The sequence below is a fragment of the Seriola aureovittata genome, chromosome 14 (assembly GCF_021018895.1).
Source record: "Seriola aureovittata isolate HTS-2021-v1 ecotype China chromosome 14, ASM2101889v1, whole genome shotgun sequence".
Classification (NCBI taxonomy): Eukaryota; Metazoa; Chordata; class Actinopteri; order Carangiformes; family Carangidae; genus Seriola; species Seriola aureovittata.
Window position 1 is genome coordinate 19,857,534 of NC_079377.1, and position 23,145 is coordinate 19,880,678.

The 23,145-nt window shown below is 39.4% G+C and overlaps 1 protein-coding gene across 1 annotated transcript; it reads right to left on the reverse strand.

Moving 5' to 3' along the window:
• Positions 1 to 397: 397 nt before the first annotated feature.
• Positions 398 to 22,862, reverse strand: desi2 (desumoylating isopeptidase 2). Its single transcript, XM_056394691.1, has 5 exons — positions 22,259 to 22,862; positions 11,345 to 11,417; positions 11,044 to 11,137; positions 8,277 to 8,418; positions 398 to 4,772 (listed from the first exon to the last, which is right to left on the reverse strand). The coding sequence occupies exons 1-5, from the start codon at positions 22,304 to 22,306 to the stop codon at positions 4,497 to 4,499; spliced, it is 633 nt and encodes a 210-aa protein (XP_056250666.1). The 5' UTR covers positions 22,307 to 22,862; the 3' UTR covers positions 398 to 4,496.
• Positions 22,863 to 23,145: the final 283 nt, after the last annotated feature.

Below are 23,145 nucleotides of genomic sequence, written 5' to 3' on the forward strand. Positions count from 1 at the left end.
TCATGTGTCAATGTAGAGGATTTTGACGCAAACATCTATCTATTCACATTTCACTGTATGAGCTTCATGATCTGACAAAAATTACAGCCAGATGAGATAATAATCAGTTTCAGAATGATCACTACACAAAATGTCCCCTTTGAGACCTTCAGGTGGATTTAAAAAGCTGCCGGTCACTGACAATGACACAGATTTCCCTCACGTCTGTAGCTGTGTCGTTGATGGGTGTTTGTCTCCACCCAGTGGCTGATGCAGATTCACCAGAGACAGACATGATGAACTGTATTTTACTGGCTTGAGTAAGCTCTAACCAAATTTTCCTTAGTTTCCATATTAAAGTAGACTTTAACTAGAATAACCGATAAACTAAAACAGTAATGACACAGAATCAAAGTCACAGATTGTATACGCCTCTTTAATAACTTTCCGACAGGGTACAAATCTGTTTGGCTCCGTTGAAGTCTCTGTGAAAATTCACTCAAACAGTTGAAGTCAGTTTTTTTTTTTTTTCTGGGGTTTGAATGACTGAGGTTTCCCAATTTACATTCATAGCTCACACATGTGGTGCAAATATCCATTTTCTCAAAGAACGATCGTTTCATTCCAAAACGAGACATTCATTAAAGAAGTTGTGATGATTAAATGGCTGTTAAGAAAAAAAAAGAGCAAGGATTGGTGTCGCTGCAGCGATCTTTGGCCTCAGTGATGGTGATTTGTGACGTTTAAAGTTGCGATTGGAACTTTTTCATCCTCAGCCTTTAGAAACGAAAGGCTACATATGTTGGTAAATCCAGGATCAGCTGGTGTGTTTTGGTGAGATATTCTGTACTTGTCAACAGACGATGGATAAACTATCTGAAGCTATGAAGGTTAAGGGGAAACCTCAGCGTCTGTTTGTTGAAGCACAGACAAGTAACAGTACAAATACCAGCCGGCAGAAGGCTGACAGCAGTAGAAGTGTGTGTGTCAGTCTGTGTCAGTGCATTAAAAATAAAGTTTTATGTTTTCTTACTCAGATTTACAAAAAAAGTAACATTTAAATTAAGTTCATAACACAGTTGTTGAGTTGAATCCTTTCACTCCATAGTCAGATAAGTATGCTGGTTTTGTGAGAAATGTCATTGTTTTACAGTGGGTCCTGCTTTAACACTGCTTCTGTCACGGCACCAAAATAATGTCACTGAAAATATCCGAAATTTAGGATCGAGAACAAAAAGGTTACACGTGTGGAGAAATCCCATCTCTTAAAGATGCAGCAGTGTTTTTGAAAAAATACCTTGGAAACACCCGCTGCATTTGTGAAGATGGATCCCTTTTGCAGATTGTGTGTGCGTGTGTGTGTGTGCGTGTGTGCGTGTGTGTGTGTGTGTGTGTGTGAGAGAGATATGGAAATGTATGTGGCCCAGTTGGCAGCTTGTTGTTGATACTAACTATTTATAATACGAGTGTGCACACACACTCACACATTCATGCACAGACAGGAAAACAAAGAGCAGCACAGGCTCACATATAAACATCCAGGTTGTAAACAAAAGCTCATTTTTTTCCTTTATCAAAGAGACGAGTATAAAACTGCACCGCCACAGTGCGTTCTTCAAAAGCTCTATGGAGTGACTACTGCATTAGAAAAAGCAACAACAATGCAAACATAAAATGTGGAATAAAAAAGTTTAAAGGATTATGTTACAAAGCCTTTTGGAGTCCTGAGTTTATCAAACATAAACAAAACAGACAAAAAGGCCAGAGTCCATATATCATAGAAATACAATAAAGGATTTTAAAAAACAAACAAACAAACAAACAAACAAACAAACATGTTTTCCTGCTTGTAGTCCAGTCCTCAGACTTCCAGCAAAACAAGTGAAATCAACTGAGAAATATGTTTTCAACACATCCATGGCTGTTGTTTGGGACAATACACATTATGCAGCATACGTGGTGTTGCTAACAGCATATATAGAGTTTTAAATGAGGTGCTCATCATCTGGAGAAGCAGCATCTTCCTGTAAAATTACGCTCAACAGTTGTTCAAAATGATTAAAATGATAGTACATTATAAGTTTAATCACTTTTTCCCCCCAAAATAAAATAAAAGTATAAATCTTTTGACATGAAACTTAAAATGTGCTTGTGATGCTCCAGATTAACACCGATGTGCTTCATCCCTAAGTAGACACAGATGTGAGGAGTCTGACTGTCGGGGGTCCACGGCTGATCACAGGTCAGTCAGAGCGGGTTAACATTTAAGACACACTCTTCCTCAGTTTCCCTTCCGTCACAGATGTTTGTGTTGATTACAAACCGACATGGAGTCCATCAACGTTTACTTGACTTGCTCAGGTGAAGACGAAACGTTTTGCTTTACGGTTACAAAGATGAACACACTGAGAACTGGGAGCAGTCCAGTACAACCACAGTCTTACTGGTGGCCACTGGGACACTTGTAGGTTAAGTACCTTGCTCAAAGGCACCTTGGCAGTTGCTACTAAGAAAGAATTCACTCTATTGTACGCTGGGATTTAAACCCAGAGCCTTCTTGGTAACAAAAAGTTTACACTGACCTCTAAGTCATTGCCTGCCCTGCAACCCAATTCTTAAATTTAAAAAATAACAAGATTATAATATCGGTGAAGAAATAGCTGCTGCCATTTTGTAATTATTACTTTACAGGCTGATACATTTTTAAAAATCTGCTTCATCCAGTTCAATTATATCATATCAGGTGTGGTTATTCCATGATGGACAGGTAGGATTTTAAGAGCTGCTACAGATACCTGACAAAAAGGGACAAAGAAGAAGCGAGGGACTTGGGAAGCAAAGATTACCTGGAACTGAACCCATCCGAGGTGCATTAGGGATCAGTTTATTTGTGTCTGTGTGGCGTTTGAGGAAAATCAGGCTGATTATAGTAACAAGATTGTAAAAGAAGAACAAAAGGCTGAGGTCCTGATGCACACACAGCATTTCGAGGCAAAGTGTTTCGAGTCCAAAATCCGCGTGCTGCTTTCAAAAGTTTACCAGCCAAATATTGAAAACATCTTAGCTCCAGCTGACTGCAGTGGAAACGTTTACCAGCCGCAGTCAAATTATACCGGCGATTAAAAACATGATAATGATCCGAAGTTTATTCGGACCGCAGATAACTTAAGACTGTAATTAAACGAACATCACATATATTCGTGAAGATATTTAAAAAAAAAAAAAAAAAAAAAAAACATCAATGAAAAAAAAAAGTAACGTCTGCGCACCGACTCCACATTTTGATCTCAGTCTGAATTACAATGCATATGTGTGCTGATTTAGGTTATATAACTATTTTAAGGTAACAAGCATCTCCCCCTATAGTCATCTGGTGACCCCTGAAGGTGCCAGTATATTCATGATTGAACTTCTCCCTCTAGAGCTGTTGTTTAATTCCTGACAACCACTTCTGTCACTTTTCATGTTAAGAACCGAGCTTGTCTGAAAATGTGCTGCGCTATTCCCATATTTAAACAGTTATTAAACAGCTATAAACGGCCTTCAATTTCTCTAGAAATATGAAGACATAAAGCTCTCAAAAGGAGTACTTCTCATCATGTGAGTCTTGATACTGTTTTTGAGAATTATTGTTCCATACAGACAATATTAAACATGTTTATGGCATGTTTGATTTGATTGACAGGTCTCTCTGCCGTTAAAATCAGCCGAGGTGGTGGCTTCTCGATCCATCCTAAATTAGCTCCACTTGGCTGATAAGAGTAAAGATTATTCACCTTCAAACAACTGAAAGACTAGTGATGAGTGGTAATGGACAAACCCACCCAACTCAGCAACACAGCCACAACCTTAGGAAAGTTAAGAAACCAGAGACATCAGTTGTCCACGTTTACCCGGATCTTTTAAAAATGATCTCACTGAACATCGACTCTAAATCAAATCTAAATCAGGTCGTTACTGGTCTTGACTGGTCGCTCCTTTGGCGCAGGCTTGTGGTTTTAAACTGAGCCGAACCTGCACTTCTTTCGCAGCATCCCCTCACTCTGGTTTCCACTACAACAAGGTGGAGATTAGCACAATCCACAATTATAACTGCAGCTAAAGTCTGAACGCGGCTGGTAAACGTTCCTAAATTATGAAACACTGTGGCACGAAAACAAACGGCTCTGCTTCCATTCTGCGTTGTGATTTGGCTGGTAAAATAATAAAAGAGACTAGAAGGGAGATAGTTTGGATTTTGGATGGGATGTTGTGATCCGTCAGCAATGTTCGCTGACGGAACATGCCTTTGTCAGCGGCGAGATCTCCTTCCCCCTGCGAGGAGAAACCGTTCCACTGCTCTGGATCACTGCAGGGATTTGGCTGACATTCTTAACCAGAGCAGGTCGCAGTTCAGTCCCTTGCTCGAGGACAGTCTGACAGGACATTTGGCGGTAGCTGGACTCATCAGCTGCTGCAGCTATTCTGTTTCCTGACCGCAAGTCCAGCCATAAGTTTCCCAGCAGACTTTGCACCCTCTACCGCCGGGGCTGGTGGCGGGAATGACGAGGCAAGGAGGAGGGGCTGGAAGAGGATGAGGGCGAGCAGGGCGACATGGAGGCCAGGGAGGCTGTGGCGGCGGCGTCCTCGGCCTCCTCCAGCTCCCCTCCTCCGTGGAGCTCCTGGCTGACGCTGGACTGTAAGGCAGCCGGGGTCAGCCACTCTTTGGGCAGGCAGCTCTGGAGGAATGGCACGCAGGAGCTGAAGTAGGCCAGGCGGTTGACCCAGCGAGGGATCTCCCTGCCGCACAGGATCTGAGGAGGGAGAAAGAGGGAAAGCATTTTGAAGAGGTCACTTTGGATGCTGGAAATTTGTATTGGCCTTTTTTTTTCCCCATCAGATTAACTGAAAACACAAAATAAAACACCAACAATTCCCCAAGCTTGAAGGCAGTATTTTTTCCTCCTAACAGTTCATTCTTATAATTAATGTTGATTTCAATGTGAATTCCATGAAAATCTTCTGTTTCCTTTGCTCACTAAAACCAAAATGCTTCCAGGATCTACAAATACTTCGTACTTCTCCCTGGTTTGTTAATGTCAGAAGAAATCTGAGAGGGAAATCAGAGTCTTTTCCAAGTTTAGCTGAGGTTGCTGTGGAAGAAAAAAAATCTGAAACAATGGACGCGTAACTTGAAAATACATCCTGCTATTCTCTTGTGAAGTGAAAAACTTCTGACATTTCAAGGAAATTCTGTTATATTTCCTGACTTTCTGCGTCCTTAAAAAAACAAACAAAAAAAGAAAAATCCCAAGACACCGTGGCAACCGAGCGAAATGCCATAACATGCCTCTATTATAGCAATTCATCCATGTACTGTAACTAACCAACTGCTCGTACATGGGCTGGAGGCTTGGATTGGATTTCTCTCTCACCTCCTTCCCATAACAGACTAACACTGTTAATGTGAGGGCTTATTATCATCACTTAGCTCTGTCAGCGCCATTACGACTTTCTGAGACAAGAAACTCAGTGTTTCCCAGTCAAAGGGCTTAAGTGTACTTATATCACACACTACCAAAGCTGCTGTTATTTTAAGATGGGTGTGAGAAAGAGACAGTGGAATTGCTTTTAACCACAAAAATGTCTTGCAAAGCAGTTGATTTTGCATGTTGTGTCACGTCATATGCAGCCAACAGATGATACTAAATTGTATCCAATGTTTATATCAGAGATGCGTTTGCTGTGACAAGAAGAAATCGGTGCGAATGCTCTGTATCGTGACTACACAGATGACCTCACAGATGAGCACAGCCTCCACTACAAGGAGGAAGTCTAAATCCACCACATAGAGCTCTAGTTAATCCATAAATAAATAAAAAAAATCACCTGGTGTGGTGTTTGGTGAAATAAAAATAAGCTTCAGTTGCAGAATTCACACGGTGGTGAGGCTATTTTGAAAATACCCCTTTACACTCACAAAACAAGCTTTCACATCACCAACATGAGCTGTTCATGGCAGATCAGCCGGCTTTTTATAGGAGACACCCGAATATGACTCTGGATAAAAATAACCAGTACTAGGAGGCAAGAGAAGATAAAGAGAGGAGGCGAGAAAAAGATAACACAAGAGAAAAAACGAGGCATAAAGATCTTTTTAAACCCTTCCTCCATGCAGACCTCCTTAAACCCGCATTCATTCTTTTTTTTTTGGCCACTTGGGGGCAGTGCAATGAGATGCAACACATATGACACTAAAGCATTACTGGCAATGTTATTATGTTATGGGGATAAATGTTGTTCTATTTTGTGTTACTATTTGTATTCAAAAGTTTGGTCACCCCTGCTCAAATGACATATTTTGAAGAAGAAGTGAAAACAACCCCTGCAGCAAACAGCTAAAAATATGCTCCTTCGAATGTTAATGCAACTGTTACTTTCTATTTGATGAACTTAAAAAAAATAGAGACTGTCAACTGTTAAGCATGTGGGTGGAAATATTCTGCTTTGAGGTTGCATGTCAGCCAGCGGCTCAGCAAAAACATTAACCAGAAAAAAAATGGATTCTTCTAAATATCAGAGAGATCCTGAACAAGCTGTGTGAATGTAAGGCAGCCTGAAAGTGATCAGCAGCAAGACAGGGTGAAAAAGTCAAGAACAGGAAAGCTTGAATAAAAACTAACAATCCATTAACATGTGACGAAAGGTTCATTTCTGAACATATGTTTCTGCAGGGGTTGTATTTACTTCTTTTCACCTCGAAAATAAAAAGAAGATAAAAAAGAAAAGAAAATCATCAAAATTAAATGTGTTTTGCCCAAATAACTGAAATGTTTCTCTTGTATTTTTCTTTTACATCTTGTCTTAATGCCTTTGATATTTTATGTAAAGTACTTTGAATTGCCAGGTTGTTGAAACGTGCAAATAAAACTCGCCTTGCAGATACAGTGAACATGTTGGAACGCGGTGGCTTTTCTTCCCCTTCACATCCAGCAGATACAGAGCAACTTTAGCTGTAACTTGAATTAGCTTTCGTTTTCTATTCATGTTTCTTTCCATCTGATAAATGATGAGTCCAATATTCATTCTCCTCTTAACTCTGTTCTCCTGAGAGAAATATTTATCTCTGTAGCTGCTCCACTATGTTCACCAGTGGGTCGCTAACCTCGTCCATTTGCAGTTTATTGCTGATCATGTAGTGAACAATGGGGTTCTGAGAGCAGTGAGAGTGAATCAAAAGGTTATGGGCTATAAAACCAAAAAAAGCTATGAGCTCAAGCGTGTTAAAACGCTCTGTAGAGCTGAGGGGAAATGTAGAGTCGGGTGATAATTCTCTTCTTTCACATTTTTTCCTAGTTTTTTGATCCATTTTAATGTAAAAATATTGATTGCAGCACTTAAAAAACTTAATAGCTAATGACATCACAGCAAAATATCAGCATCAAACAAAACTTGATGCTATTTAAATATGACAAAACAAAAACCGTAACAGTAGTGGATCGATTTTCTTTTGCTGATTTTCTCAAATTTGATTAAATTTTATAATATATCTGGAAGCCCACTTCATGTCCGATTACTGCAACTTACTTTTACAAACCACAAAGATGTTCTTTCTTTCTTACAATCGTTTGTTTAAACTGAGAATAATTTTTTGGACTTTTGGGACCTTTTAAGACTGTGCAGTGACATCGCTCTTGATGCTTGATCTTTCAAAGCTGCAATGACCATCTACGTGTCCAATCGTTTTCGCCTCTTTCTCTCTTTAAGTCAACCTCCCATATTAATGAGGTTACAGTAAACATGAGAATCAAATCCTGAGGGCAGAGCTGCCTCCCTCTGGTGTGCTGTGTGTGTCTCTATATTCCTCTGTGTATTGCATTGATGTGATGCATGTTTTTGTCCATGTATGTGTGAATATCACAATTTTAAACTGCGCATTTCCCCTTCGAGAGTATCCTCACATGTGGTATATACTGTACATCTGTGTGTGTGTGTGTGTGTATTAGAAGTGTGTATGTTTTCCAGCTGGCTCTGCATGTCTGGGCTTGTATCAGTGTGTCCTAATCCCCATCTCAGTGCTAGATGCTAACTGTAAGACTCCCTGCTCATTAGTCACACCAGGATAAGCCGATTGAAAGTACTCTCTCTCTCTCTCTCACTCACACACACACACACACACACACACACACACACAGAGAGCTAGTTCATGCAGTCACACTCAGAACAGGGGAGACTAAACCAAGATGTAGTGAGGGTTCCACTTTAATAGAATTTAACTGAGCATGACGGGGGGGGGGGGTTTCTGGACCTACACCTACCTCTGAGAGTGCTGAGGAGAAGTGGTTGCAGTTCTTGTGCATGAGGTGGTAGGCGTTGCCTTTGTACTCCTTCCCCATTTCCTCCACGATCCGTTCCACATCCTCCTCTGTGAAGTCCGTGCTGCCCAGGACTATGGCTTCTCTACAGAGACGAGCGGGAAAAGGGTGTGGAGGCAGGTGTTACTTCATTTTATTACTTACTGATGACACATCAAGAATGACTTCAGGACATTTTGTTTCAACCTCTTTTTGCACAACCAACGAGTTTCATGGAAGAACGACTCTTACAAACGGATTGGTTCTCAAGTGGGATGTTTGAGAATTATTCACTAATTTTCTCGTACTTAACAAAACTGATGAGTAATCCAGACATTGTCATACAGGTCATTTAAACAGGGGGATGGTAGTGAAAGGGTGTATGGAAGTGCTGGAATAAATAATGTGAATGTTGAAAGTTTTGTTGAAAATGTAGCTGTTTATAAATTTCTACTCCTTTCCCAGCTGCACTGTGAGTCTCCGGTTCATCTATCTGTGACTGTGAGTCCGACAAGTGTCTGAATTGAGGTTAAAATATCATTACTTGTCATGTAATAACATCCTGAATAAATATTATCATATATATTATTATATAATAAGTTAAAATGTAATTACCAGATCTTTTTAATAAGCAGCTTTTCACCTGGATTTACCTGCTTAGTGTCTTTCAGGTTTAAAGGAAATAATATCTTGATCCAATGTTTTACACTGGTATCAGAACAACATGATGGATTTCAGCCTGGGTGAGAGAACTGGATTCGTTTGGCAGCGAGTGTCAGGCAGAGTGTGTCTAAAGCCACAGGGCAGATCAACTAGAGCAGAAGTAATACAGCAGCACAGTTGCTCTGGGTAGCGAGACACACAGACAGACAGACACACACACACACACACACACACACACACACACACACACACACCACACACACACACACACACAACCTCGGATGATTCTGGGAATCCAAAAACGTATTGAGCTGACTGGGAACCTCCTGTCTCTCCACCGCAACAGACTTGAATTCATCTGCAGTAAAAATCTGACAAAATGGCCCTGAACTAGACTCTTGTGAGAGGAGTGTCACATTTAAAAGCACCTTCATTTCTGTAGTTGACCTCGATTAACTTATTTCCTGCTCAACGCCCTTTTTTTTTGTTCTTTTCACAAAATGAATTGGCAACTTTTTTGATAATCGGAGAATTGTTTTAGTCATTTTCTAAGACATATTTATTGTTTCCAGCTTCTCAGATGTGATTATCTGATGCTTTTCATTGTTGTACATGATATTAAACTCAATATCTTTGGCTTCTTGACTGTTGACAAACAAAACACGACATCTGAAGATGTTCCCTTGGTCTCTGGGAAATTACATACACAATTTTCTTATGTTTTAAACACAAAACAAATGACCAATTATATCATGAAAATAATCATCAGATTCATAGATAATGAAAATAACCGTTAATATAAGCCACAAGCCGTTAAAATCACCACAGAGCTGCATCATGTTTCCCTCTTTTCCTGCTCCCAGTTACAAGATAAAATTCCACCTTTGTTCTGCTCAGTCTCTTCTGTTTTCTCTCACTGTTTCTGTTCAGCTGCCACAAACCATGAGCAAATCGAGTGTGAAATCCAAAAAATGTTTGTCACATGCTGTTCTCTCTGTGTTCCCCACTCATGCATTTTTGTTTTATCTCTCCTTCCTGTAGCAGCAATAACCAGCAGTAGCCCTCATTACAAGAAGATACCAGCTCACTGACTGACTGGTTGACTGGACACACAGAAAAGGCCGGGACTGTCTGGCTGACTGTTGGACAATGATCATTTGACGGATCGGTCCTGTTTAATTCAGTGGGGAACTCCTGACTCAAACACTAATAAAAACTGATGGTGACTGCGTCAAAGTCTTCATCAAATGTTGATGTTGAATTAATCTACAGACGGGATGATTTACCTGTCAGAGTGAATCTATCAGTTCATTACTGACTAGATTACTCAGTACGTTTACCTGCATTAAGTTACTATGACAAACCAGGTCGTACAGGTAATCAGAGAACACTATTAAAAGCACTGTAGTAACCTTTTTACTGTAAGTCCATGATACCTGCAGCAGGTCAGTAATGTTATTTCTTTCTTATATTAAATGTATTAGTGACACAACACATGCTGCTTCCTGCATTTTATTTTTATTTTATATGTCATGTTTTCGGTTGTGTGTGTGTGTGTGTGTGTGTGTGTTGGAGAAGAGAGGACAAATAGATGTTCACTCTCTCATGCACATGTGAAAAAAAAAAAACCCATAAGAAACTGGTTCATGCAAACACAAACTAAGACATCTGTGTTCTACAGTAGAAATGATCTGATCTTCTGCGCTCATTAAGGAAAACAGGGTTTCGTGTTTTGATGATGGTAACAAAACAACCTCAGCGGAGAAGGCAGTACGGCAGTTACTTAAGTGCATGTCAGGACACGGACTGACGAGTTCAGTGGTGGACTGAATGACAGACTCTCTTGCACACTCACTGACTGCTGAGCCAGGTACCTGACAAACTCACTTGTAAACTGTGACTTAGACTGTGTCAGCATTAACCTGTCTAAACCTTAAAACACCTCTGACGACAGCGAAACGCCTGGACAACACAGAAGCGGTTAAATCTCTTCTTCTCCGCCCCCAACAACAACAACCCTCCACATCAGAGAACACATGTATAATAACACTTAATATCCCATACTTACTTAAACTTAAAGGTCTCGCCGAGTTCGGTTGCATCACCTGGTGTAATCTCAAAGATCCCTGAGAATGGGTACGGGTGTCCGCCATAGGCAAACTCTAAACACACACAACATGAAAACGCACATCTGAGTACATGTTATTTTTATACAAAAAGTCTTGTCTTTGACAAATATCTAAGTTTCAACCAGACATGCTTGGAAGAGAACACAGTGATGTATGTTTTATATCCGGGATCCATTCTGAACCCCCATCCTCAGGCAGCTGACCTGATATGTGCGGTGTCATGTGTCTGGGTAATCTTACCTCTTCCATAGATCTCAATCCCTGAGTGAAACACCCCGATGCCCAGAGAGCTGGTGAACTCATTGATCCAGTACTGAAGACAGAAAGAGACAGAAACGGACACAGAATGAGAAGAAGACAAAGAACGAAAAGTAAAACATGTCTTTGTATAAATTCAGATCTGCATCTGCAGCTTTGCCTGTTTCAACCAACACAGACGAGACATTTTGAATGTCAACATATAAGATGATATATAACTTATTCCTGGTTAACTGTGTCTGTACTGTGAACAAAATGTAGAGTGTTATATGTATAAACTACATATACTTACAGATTTAACATTGTGAAACAAACTAGTCAGTTCTCTCTGTTGACAAACTGCCATTTCTTATTATTAACTTTGGGCTGCAAGTATCCATTATAGTCTTTATTGATGAATCTACCGATTATTTCTTGGATCAACGAAGCTTCAAAAAAATTGTCAAAAAAACCCAATAAGAACTTTGCAGAGCTGAACATGACGTCTTCAAATGTCTTGTTCTGACCAAAAGTCCAAATACGCAAAAACATTTAGCTAACAAAGATATACAGCAAAGAAAAGCAGGAAATCCTTTCACTTGAAAAGCTGGAATCAGAGAATATTTGGCACTGATTCACTATTTTTGCTTGAAACAATTCATTATTAAAAGAGTTGCAGGTTATTTTTATATCTATTGTTTAATCAACAAATCATTTCAGCTCTCATTTGTTGCTGGATTCAAATATTTCACAGAGCGATTCTCTATACACTGAACAGTGGAAGATTACAGAATTTTAAACACAGCTCAAGCATTTTTATACACAATCAAGAAGGATAGAAACCGACTCTTAAGCAGTTCACATCACAAATAAAATTTAAATTATTTTGTATGTAACTCTTGCAAACAAGTAGCTCACTGCGATTGGTGTAATCACAGATGGTCGCTCAAGAGGCAACATCCCTGTTCGGATCACACTTTAAATCCCATGATGGCTTGCAGTGCCAAAACTGGCTGCGAGTGTTCCAAGCAAACTTTATTACTGAATGAGTCGCTGTTGTATCGCACTTTGATGTTTTCATTGTCATTTACTAAAAAACTTCATAATTCAGCAGAGCGGAGCCACAAAAATGGAAAAATTCACACATGATGCATCGGAAGGAGAAGAAGCCAGCAAAAGCGAATTAACCTTAACTGCCTATTGTTCAGTGACAGCCACGGTCTTCTTGACACTCGACCATGATTGCAGCTGGCTGAAAATGTTTACACAAGATCTCTTACACACACACACACACACACACACACACACACACACACACACACACACACACACACAATAAGATAAGCCCACATACAAACACAAGAAAGGGCACACAGAATCAATAACTGCAGCAGCACTGATCTCTGACATGTCCGTCCATCTTTTCAGCAGAGTGTCTGCTGAACATCCTGTGACTACAAGGTGATTGGGCAGACTGTTGCTAGGCAGAGTTCGTTTGTGTGAAAAAGATCTTTTATAACAGAGGGTGGAGGAGAAGAACATGGTACAGAGCTTGATTTGACATTTTAAGATGCTGAATAATGACTCTAAATAATAAAAGTATATCTATAATATATTTGCTTACATCTTCAGTACAGTTACCAAAATCACTCATTCAAACAGTATATAATGTGGATTCATACACAAGCTGCACACAGCTTCGGATAATTCAATTTAGGAATCTTAATGCTCCATGTTGGGAATGAGTACGATGTTTACCTTGTCTTCATTTTGAATGTTAGCCTGCTAACATTTGATAATTAGCACTAAACAAAGTATCTCTGAGGCTGCGGATAATCTAATATTGCACGTATTTAGTCATAACCCAAAGTATTGGTAAAATTAAACCAAAATTTTGACCTTTTGACCTGAAGCTAGATAAAAAATGATTCATCCTGTGGGAACCATAAAAAAAATCTGTTAAAATTTCATGGGAATCCATCTAGTAAATGTTGAGATATTTAAGTCAGGATCAAAGCAGTGGACCTAGTGTCCACCGTTGCCACCAGTTACCAAAGATGAACTATTTACAATGATATAAAACAGAGGAAAGTAGCAAATTATCACATTTGAGAAGCTGGAACCAGCAAGTAGACCTTAAATGATTAATTGGTCCATCAATTCCAAATAATTGGAAAAGCATGCTGAATTAGCTCTTTGCAGTTCCTGTTTGTAAAGTACTCATGGATGTAGAGACATACTGTACATCACTGGATCATTTTGATACTGAAGAAAACAAAGTGGTGATTCTCAGACAAGGAGTTTTAAGGATCGTTTTTTTGGTAAGGATTCTGAGTGGATTTATGGATGTTTTATGCAATGAAATCAGACATAACAACATCCCCGGAAAGTGTATGTCACTGAAGTGTGTGCATCATGTTCCTATGTTCAGATTTGACTCCAAGACAATAAGACATTTGACAACATCTAGTTGGGCATTAGGAAACTGTGATGGCATTTTTCACTAATTTATAACATTCTAGTGACCAAAGCAATAAATAAATAAAATTATCAGCAGATTAATGAATAATAAAAAATAATTAGATATTTTTGGTTTGAAAATGACTTTAATGATTATCAAATTTATTGGCATTTAATCTTCAACTGATCGATTCATCAGTTAATTGACTAATCTTTTCAGCAACAGTGAAGTATTAGTAGTGACGGGTCAATCAGATTTTCATGCCACTCAGCCTCTGCACGCCAGAATATGATTTTGATCAGGTCATTTAAATACAAAGCTGATCAGGTGGCGTGGTTATCATGCACCGTGCACATTCAGACTGTTCTTGATATTCAAACACCATTTACATTTACAATGCAAAACATATTTAGCAGCCTGATAACAACAGAAAGCTATTTTAAAAACTATTCTCATAGTTCCTTTCTACTGTTAGTTCCTTTCTCCTGTTATGCAAAAACAGTATGTAACACAACTAGTGGCGGCAGAGCCGGCAGTGTTCACCACGTATCTGCATTGCACTGCAGTGTTCCCTCTGCACAGCATAACAGTTAAAACACAAGCTGCGGTGATAAAAGTAATGTGGACACTGTTCTGGCCTCTGGCTGTTTGGATTACATTTGACACAGAGCAGGAATGATGAGTGAGTTAAGGAAGGAAATGTTTTTTTCCTCAGCATTTTTTTCATTTCAGTAACATTGTTCAGGGTGCTGTGACTTTACAGCTCTTGTCTGCTTGTTGTAGATAATACTAAACTGGTAGGTATCCAACTTAATGTTGTAGTGACTGTAAGTAATGCTGGACAGAAGTGTCACCTCTCTGACCTCTGCGGAAACATGAGATGCAATCCAGGAGGAGCAGTAAAGGGAGCTGACTGTATGAATACATTTCTACCAACAATCACAACAAAAGGGAGGTCGCTGTGATGGATTATTGATTTCAATTAAATTTTGAGTCCCTCAAAGTTGTATATGAACAAATAAAAGCTAAGGGAAGACAATCATAAATCTAAAAAAAATGATTTTCACATGCTGCTATTTCCCCCCTCTGTCCACACCTGACAACAGAACTTCTTTTGTATAAATAAAGCAAACGTCTCATAAAATGCCTTGAACAACCTGGAAATTTCTTCTTCAGTGGTGACCTCAGGCTGCACTTGTGGGTATGACTGAAACATCCAACCAATAAAGTTATCAAACATTTTTTCCCAATCCCCAGTGATCTGTTTCAACAGAAAATACATTAAGGAAGTAACAATGCTGTTTCATGAGAACTTCAAAGGAAGGGTGAGCTTGTGTGACTATGTTGCATCATAAAACACACTTTACAAACTCGCCTCACTTCATGTGGCCATTTTTGTGTCAATACACTGTACAGTTGTTATTTACGTTGGTGTATACTGTACATTATGCATTTTACTTTAGGTTTTTATTCGTATTATATGTTTATACTGTATGTAGTACCCTTGGTTTACACCAGGAACATAACCCTACACTGAACACTTCTGATCATTGTCAGCCAAACAATTAAATATAGTTTGAAATTAAAGTAGGTAAATGTTAAAGTAATAAATTCTGATCCTCTTCAGTGGGATAAGGGATAAAAAAGATGAACACAGATTTTATTTCCTAGATAATTGCATTTCTGTTCCTGGTACTGTAAAATACTCAGACACAGGGTTAAAAAAGAGTGATGACTAATTCAGATTCAGATGTAATTTCCAAGTAATTTAGAATAAATTTTAATAAATGTAGAGGATTCTCTACCATCAGAGACAAAATAAGACTGCTGAGCCAACATGGTTTTCTTGCACAACATTTCAGCCCAATGTCTCACACTGCAGAGTGTGTCTGTTTCCTGACCTACATTAGGTTGATATGTTGCTTAAAAAATGCTCCTGCAAGAGTCAGTGAGTGGCCTTTTTTTTAAGACAAGGAAAAACACCTTTCACATCCACTTATTTGGACTTCAAAAATCTTTTCCATAGTTTTACAATGTCCAACATCAACCCCAAAGCAACTACCATAATTTCTTGCATTAACCGATCTCATTTTAAGCACTTAAGCACCAGGAATAACAGCCAGCTGTGTTTTATATCAGCTTTTTTTAAGTTTATGTTAAGTGAGTAACTGTAGGAAAAATCTGATTGCTTCCCTGTCTGTTCACAGGAATAACACAGGAAAGCCAGTTCATTACAGTACTGCCCCCACCCCCCACCCCCAGTGGTGAAATAAGACTCTTATCTTGGCCGTCATTACTTCAAAGCTCGTCAAAACCTGCCTCCTCCACAGCACGGAGGTTGTGTGTGTTTATGAATGAATTAAAGACAGACAAGTGGAGGGAGGGAAAGACAAAGAGATAAACTAGGTGCTGCAGTTAAATGTCTTTATATTTAATCATCTCACTCCAAGCTGCGTTTCTCTGCTTTAATTTTTCTCCGGAAAGGATTATCATCTCCGACAGTTTTAAGCAGAACGATTAGCAGGGAGATGTAGAGAAATGTCTTTAGCATGTGCATCGCTACTGTAACGGAAACACGTTGACTGAAACCAAACTGAAAAAACTCAAATTGAGGGAAGGAAACTGCTGACAGCCACAAGCCAAAAGCTGGTAAATCCTGTGCCTGCAATGAATAGTCTCTTCTAAAGTCTGTTCAAAGCTTGTAAAGCAAAGAGTTCATTTCAGACACTGCACTACAGAAGTTTGATTCATGTTTTAATGAAGTTAAAATGTCCTGACCGCTGATTTACAGTCATGGACTAAAAGAGTGGAAATAATATAGAAGTTGGTGAAGTGAGTTATTGGTTATATTGAGGAGCCGTTGTTCCAGAAACAAAATTCCTGTTTATTTTTGGCAAAGACAGTGTAAGATGCACTGGTAAGCATCATCCCTGTAACATTCTCACAGTCCGGGTGAGGTGAAGAGGATGAGCTTTGCACAACTTTTCAAGTCTGGTTATGTTTTGGATCAAATTCACAACTATAGAGAAATATTTTTGGAAGCAAGGAGTGCATGTGACTATCCTGGTTATGATCAGGTTTTTGAAAATATCACATTAACCGTTGTGCACGTGAATATCATATCCTTATTTTCAGAGAGGATACTGTTGCATGTAGGGCTGCATCTAACCATTATTTTTATCATCAATTAATCAGCTGATTATTTCTTTGATTAATCAATTAATTGTTTTGTCTTTTAAATGTCAGAAAATAGTGAAAGCTTCCCGTTGCATTCGCTTAATGTAACATCTGAACAGGCTGAAGTAAAAAAATATTCAATAAGCTACAAAGAAAAGCATAAAATCCATCAATTAATCAACTAACTGCTGCAGCTCTAGTGGCATGTAAACACAAGATTCACGTGTTGATACAGAACATAGTGGCTGAGATGGGAGAAATCAAGCGCACAGATATTTAGAACCCTGAATAGTATCATGTATATGGGACATAAATAACCAGGGTTCTCATGTTCCATGTAAACATCACACCCAGAATAAGATCCAAACTAGGTTAAAGGTCAAAACTAGTGCTCAATAACATTCACTGAATTGTAAATCGACAGAAATATAATCATCAACTATTCCGATGACAGAAAACCAGGAGACTTAAAATTATTTATTAAGGACAACAAGTCATTGAAATTTAGATCCAATTTTTCCCAGTCTCTTTCGGCAATATAACACTAACTCAGAGCAATATAAATAATCAGTTAATGTCACCTGGACCTAAAAAATCTGGCAGAGTTGACATCTAATTTAAAAAATAATTGCTCATTGTGAGCATGTTAATTTCTACAGCAATGAAGAAATAATATTAAGAACTTTGTCTATGAACTTTAATACATTCTGGGTCTTTTTAGGGAACAGAAAACAGCTTTTTCAGACTTTTTAAGACAGACACCCTGCATATACTGTGTTGTTGCCAAACCCAAACCTATGGTACTGTTTGAGTTTCTAGATGACTTCTGTGTTTCTGTATTGTGCAAGATTTTTGACATTAGACACGCAATGGCTCCGACGATTTCGCTACAATACACTACACAGCTAGCACTGCTTCATTGGTCATTCTTAACTAACTTTCGTCTTGGCACACGTTACCTTGGTACAAAAGAAAGAACTGGGCTCATTGATGCTGCATGTCCCTAACGGACCCAGGGCATCCGCCACAACAAAACTCCCCACCAACACAGAGTAACACAAGCTGCTCTGCTGACTATCGGGCTACACGCTGTTGAACCTAAAGTCTTAGCACATACTCTCACAGATACAGTGGTGCACCACGGTGCTGGCTGGCCGGCTGACAGGTGGTGTGCAGATAATGCTGTCTCATTAGAGCAGCGTACTAAAGCACTCAGAGCTGGTCAGGAAATCCACTTAGCAGAGATGGGAGCGGGACAGCGGGGAGGACCTGACAGAATAGGCATTGTAAGGGGGGGGGGGGGGTGTCTGTACTCATGTCTGCATAGATATTCCTGAAAGTCACGTGATGTTATTGATTCTCAAATGGAAAGAAGAAAAAGTCGTTTCATCAGTATTTTTGAGTAAATGTTCAGGGTCTTGCTCAGAAGTAGAATCACACCCTCACAAAACTGCCCCTCGGCCCACAGCCAGGCTGCCCTTCAGTTAGCCCTCGCTGCCACTGTTCATTAGATGGTGTGAACATCTGAGATGGGAGTGGGGATCCTGCAGTGTGCCGCCACCGTCCTGACCTCAGCAATTATCTGATCTTTACAGTTTCCTGACTTCCTTGTAGGTACAGACAGCCAGTCACCTAAACAGTCACCCAGCTGGTCAGTATACCATTAAATCAGGCTCTGTTCAGACCATTAAACAGCGCTGCATCATAAAACAGACGTTCAGATTTTGGGCTGTTAAAAAGACTTTTGAAGATGTATGCCTGAGCTTAAACCTGTATCTACCTACATACCTGTTTTTTTGACCACTTGTGAGAAACAACAATGACACAATTTGTCAATATTGACAAAAGGTGATATGGATAAACTTGTTAGCAAACTGTCACTTATTTACACACCCAGCAGTCACAGAGAAACTCAAACTTTCATTTGGTGTCATGCTTTTGGCCACCTAAATAATATAAGTCCAGTAACTACTCTCTTTTAGCTTTGTTTTTGGTCTCTACCAACTCCAGAGAAAAACATCTGGCTCTTTAGCTGCTAAATGCTCCACTGTGTTCACAGCTGGCCGCGAACTGTGTCTGTCTGCTGTTTGCTGCTGGGCAGGTATTGTACAGTCGCTTTACAGAGCTTTTCTTTTTTAACAGGGAAAACAGCTTCAGCTAAAAACGATGTTAGGAAAACTGCTAACAGTTAAGCAGCAGGGCAGACACTAAACACTAAGCTGAAGGTCACTAATGCTGTGTTAACCTGATTGTGAAAGTTTTCAAATTAATTATATAATAGCTACTTTAAGATATTAACAAGAAGAACTTCTGCTATCCCCTGATACATTATGGACTAAATTAATTGACTCAGCCCTAATTTTTAGTTATAAAACAGCATAGCAGTCTCTTTATGTCTGAAAAGGCTTTTAAGTTGCAGGTGTATTATTGAACACAATAATCTCATGACATGTCTTGTTTTGTTTGACCAATGGTCAAAGGTCTTTTGTTTAAAAAATGAAAAATCAATATAAAAGTCTTTGCCAATTAATTTTCTTTCAGTTAAGTAATTGACTTGTTGTTGCAGCTCTAACGGAATAGTTTAACATTTTGGGAAATATGGTTGTTCGCTTTTTAGCTTAGAGTTACATGAGAAGATTGACACCACTGTTAATGCACCAAGTATGAAGCTATAGCCAGGAGATGATTAGCTTAGCTTAGCATAATGACTGGAGGTAGGTGGAAACAGCTAGCATGGTTCTCACCAACATTCAAAAATATGAAACTTAGTTGTTAAAACGTTGTATCTCATTATTTTAATCTGTACAAAAACAGAAATTGCTAAATATTTTGATACATACTTATTAATGTACAGACATGACACGAGGGTGGCGTCAAGTTTCTCACCTAAATCTCTGCAAGAAAATTGTCGCACTGCTCCTTTCTTGACCCTTGATTGACTCTTGTCAATCGAGAGTTAGATAGCATCAATCAGCCTACCAGCCTGCAAACGTTGAGTCAGTCAACAGACTGTTAGTCAGCCACAAAGTGACTCAACTACTCACTAAGAAAATTAGTCATGCACCACTCACTGGAACTGATCTGTATGTCGTTAAACGTTAAAATGAAAAAGATTTGGTTCCATCACCCAGTTTTCTTTTCTTTTCTCTAAGTCAGGAAATCCACAACCTGACGGAAAGTCGGTGAGCGTGAAGCCAGTCCACCAGCCGTACAGTTGAGTTAAGCAGCCAATCAGCCAGTCAAGACCCAATAAGTCGTTCGGTAACTTTTCCTACAGTACTCATGACTGAACGGCCTAATCAATACACGGCAGAAGCGTTTAAAGTAGGGGAATGAATGAATGGACGGCAGCCATCATCTCTTTGTTTTCAATGAGCGCCACTGCAAACAAGCCAAAATCTTGTTCCCACAGTAGCACACACAAAAATACAAACACCAGAAATATGCATGGGTGTGATCTGCATGCACAAGAACAAACCACTAAATTCCTTCAATAAGTAAAATGTGCACATTCATTCTCTCCTTCACATATGCAAACTAAACACCTTAACCTCAGTAAAGATAAATGCAGCATCAGTTAAGAAAAAAAAAACAATGAACTGAAAGCAGTTACGTATGTGTCTGTGTGTTAGATATGTGTGAGTAACTTCTGTAAGCCTATGCGTGTGAAAGAGTGCAGAGGAACCCTGCAGCAATTCACATGAATGGAAGTGAGACAGAAAGATAAAAGCTCTTCTGTAGTCTTTACCGAAAAGAAACTAATGTGGACAGCAAGTCAAGTGAAAAACAAAAGGAAGTGAAAGACAGAATGGGGGAGGAGAGAAGAAAGAGAGAGGGGGAGGAAATGGAAGAGGGAATGACAAGAGATAAAAGAAAAGAAGGTAGGGAAGAAAGATAGGATGGGACAAACACAGTAATTAGGGAGTAAATATGAGTAACAGTACTTATCACAGCCAAATCCTGATTTCACATGGTGTTTGTTATTCTACTATAGATACAGTCCTCCTTCTTTCTACAAGAAAACACATTTGTACAGATTCTCAAAGGACTGTTTAATGACCCTGTAGCCCTCAGTGTTAATACAGGCAACATCGTGCCATGATATATTGACCATCAGCTAAAAGGGAGCAGAGCAGCGATAAATCAGATTAAAAATAGAAATAAAAGAGGAGCAGGAAGATGAATTGTGTCTAGAACATTGGGATCTTCGTATTGATCCAGGATTAAAAATATCTCTCTGTTATCTCTTCTGAGCTTTTACAAGAACCAGGGGATGAAAAAATGGACAAAAAAATAAAAAAAATCAGATGTACAATGAGGAACAAAAGCCCAGTGAACATTTATAGCAACTTTTAGTTTTCCAACATGCTGTTTTATAACCCCAAACAAGACAATTCCCAATTTAGGTGTAATCTGTCCACCTCAGGGAATCCATATCAATCAATGATTCATCAACAGATCAGTCAATTTCCAGCCCCCCATCTACACTGACTCACCCCTGCATGGTGACAACATAGTGACTGAAATTCAACCTCTGCTGCAACAAAGATATGTACATTGATGTATTTCCTCTCCAACAGAAGTGTTTACTGGGTGAAATTGTCTCTTTACTTTCAAATCCACCTGTGGTTTACCAGCACTTTGGTTTCAAGTCCCATTTTTTTTCCTGTTTTGGAGCCAAGTGAACTGAAATCCAAAAAAGCAAGGCAGACTGACATGCATGAATTAATATAAAAGGAAATAGGTAAAGAAATGGTAACTCTTTGGTCACTATTAGGGGCCAATGAGGACCATTTTCCTCCACCCCTTATATGGAAACTCAATATTTACAGAACAAAAACAATATTATATGTGTGTTTTTGAGTCAGTTATCAGTTATTTCAAGTTATGTTGTTATCATTGCACCACTTTTCCAGATTTGAAAACACAGTCTTTCTATAGATATGCTGTTATGGAGTGAGTTGCACTGAACACACTAACAAAGTTCTGGTTTTTAACATCATCTGAATAGTGAAAAAACCTTTCCACAAGCAATTAAAATTAGTCGAGTTTGATGTTATGAATTTATACCGAATTGAAAAGTGGTCCATGAACATTTGAAAATGAGCTTCAGTCTTTGCAACACTGCTGATAAGTAACCAGGCATTAAATCACCTTTTTTTAATAATGGAGTTTGGCGTCGCGTCCGGGAATTGTTGATATGGCTAAGTCAAACACGACTGGACCGTAGTCCTTGGATAAAGCAGCATATATATATATATATATATATTTCTACTTACCATATCATAGACGTTTAGGATGATCGGCTCGTTTGCCATCACTGGCATCAAGATCTTTTTCGGCCTAGGTCCCTTCTTCTCTGCGGGTCTTGTTCCTCCGCACACCCCCTACTCCTTCCCTCGGTGCGAGATCCAAACTCTCGCCCTCTTAAAAATAGACCCTACTCCTCCCCTTATTGCTAGCACTTTCACGACAGATGATCAGCTTGACAATGCAGCTTCACAACCCGGTGTGAAAAGGTTCGAGTGCCGAGGATATTTTTCACCGTCCAACATCTGACTGGCTTTGTCCAAACCAGCCCCCCTTCGCCTAAGAAAGCACCAACGGCGGCGGCGGACAGCTGAGCCTCTCGCTTGTCAAGACGAACCGACTCGCTAAAGCCGTTCAGCTACCGAGGTCGAAGTGAAAAAGCTGACTTTACACAGTGAATTTTCTCTTCTAGGAGGAGTGTCGTCACGGTAAAACTGTAATTTCATTTTCCCAGAAGAACTAGTCAGCAAAATAGCATAATGTCGAGATATTAACACGTAATTTCCTCAGTAAAAATGACTCGCTACTCCCTTATTTGCTCGCTAACGGTAGCGCTGGAGCTGGCGGGCAGGATGCGACTGCTGGGAAAAAATTTGGTCAGTGAGAGTGGGCGAGTGCAGCGGTGCGATGAGCCCGCACTCGATTAATCAACCTGGTGCTCTGAGCATTGTGGGTGATGTAGTTCTGCAAATAAACGTATGTAATTAAATCTGAGAGAAACTGGTGCTGATTAAATGTAACCCACATGGATGAAAGAAGAACTCAGATATCTTACTTCAGTTAAAGTATCTATACTACAATGTAAGAGTAGAAAGAGGAATGTATACAAGATCTTACTTAATTAACGATGTATTCA

What these genes read in the sequence shown, in the direction of transcription:
- desi2 (XM_056394691.1), bottom strand. Translation starts at nt 22,306, where the DNA reads ATGCCAGTGATGGCAAACGAGCCGATCATCCTAAACGTCTATGATATG. An exon ending in GATTGAGATCTATGGAAGAG is followed by an intron (nt 11,138 to 11,344) that starts GTAAGATTACCC and finishes GTGTGTGTTTAG; the next exon opens with AGTTTGCCTATGGCGGACAC. An exon ending in TCTCCTCAGCACTCTCAGAG is followed by an intron (nt 4,773 to 8,276) that starts GTAGGTGTAGGT and finishes CTCCCTCCTCAG; the next exon opens with ATCCTGTGCGGCAGGGAGAT.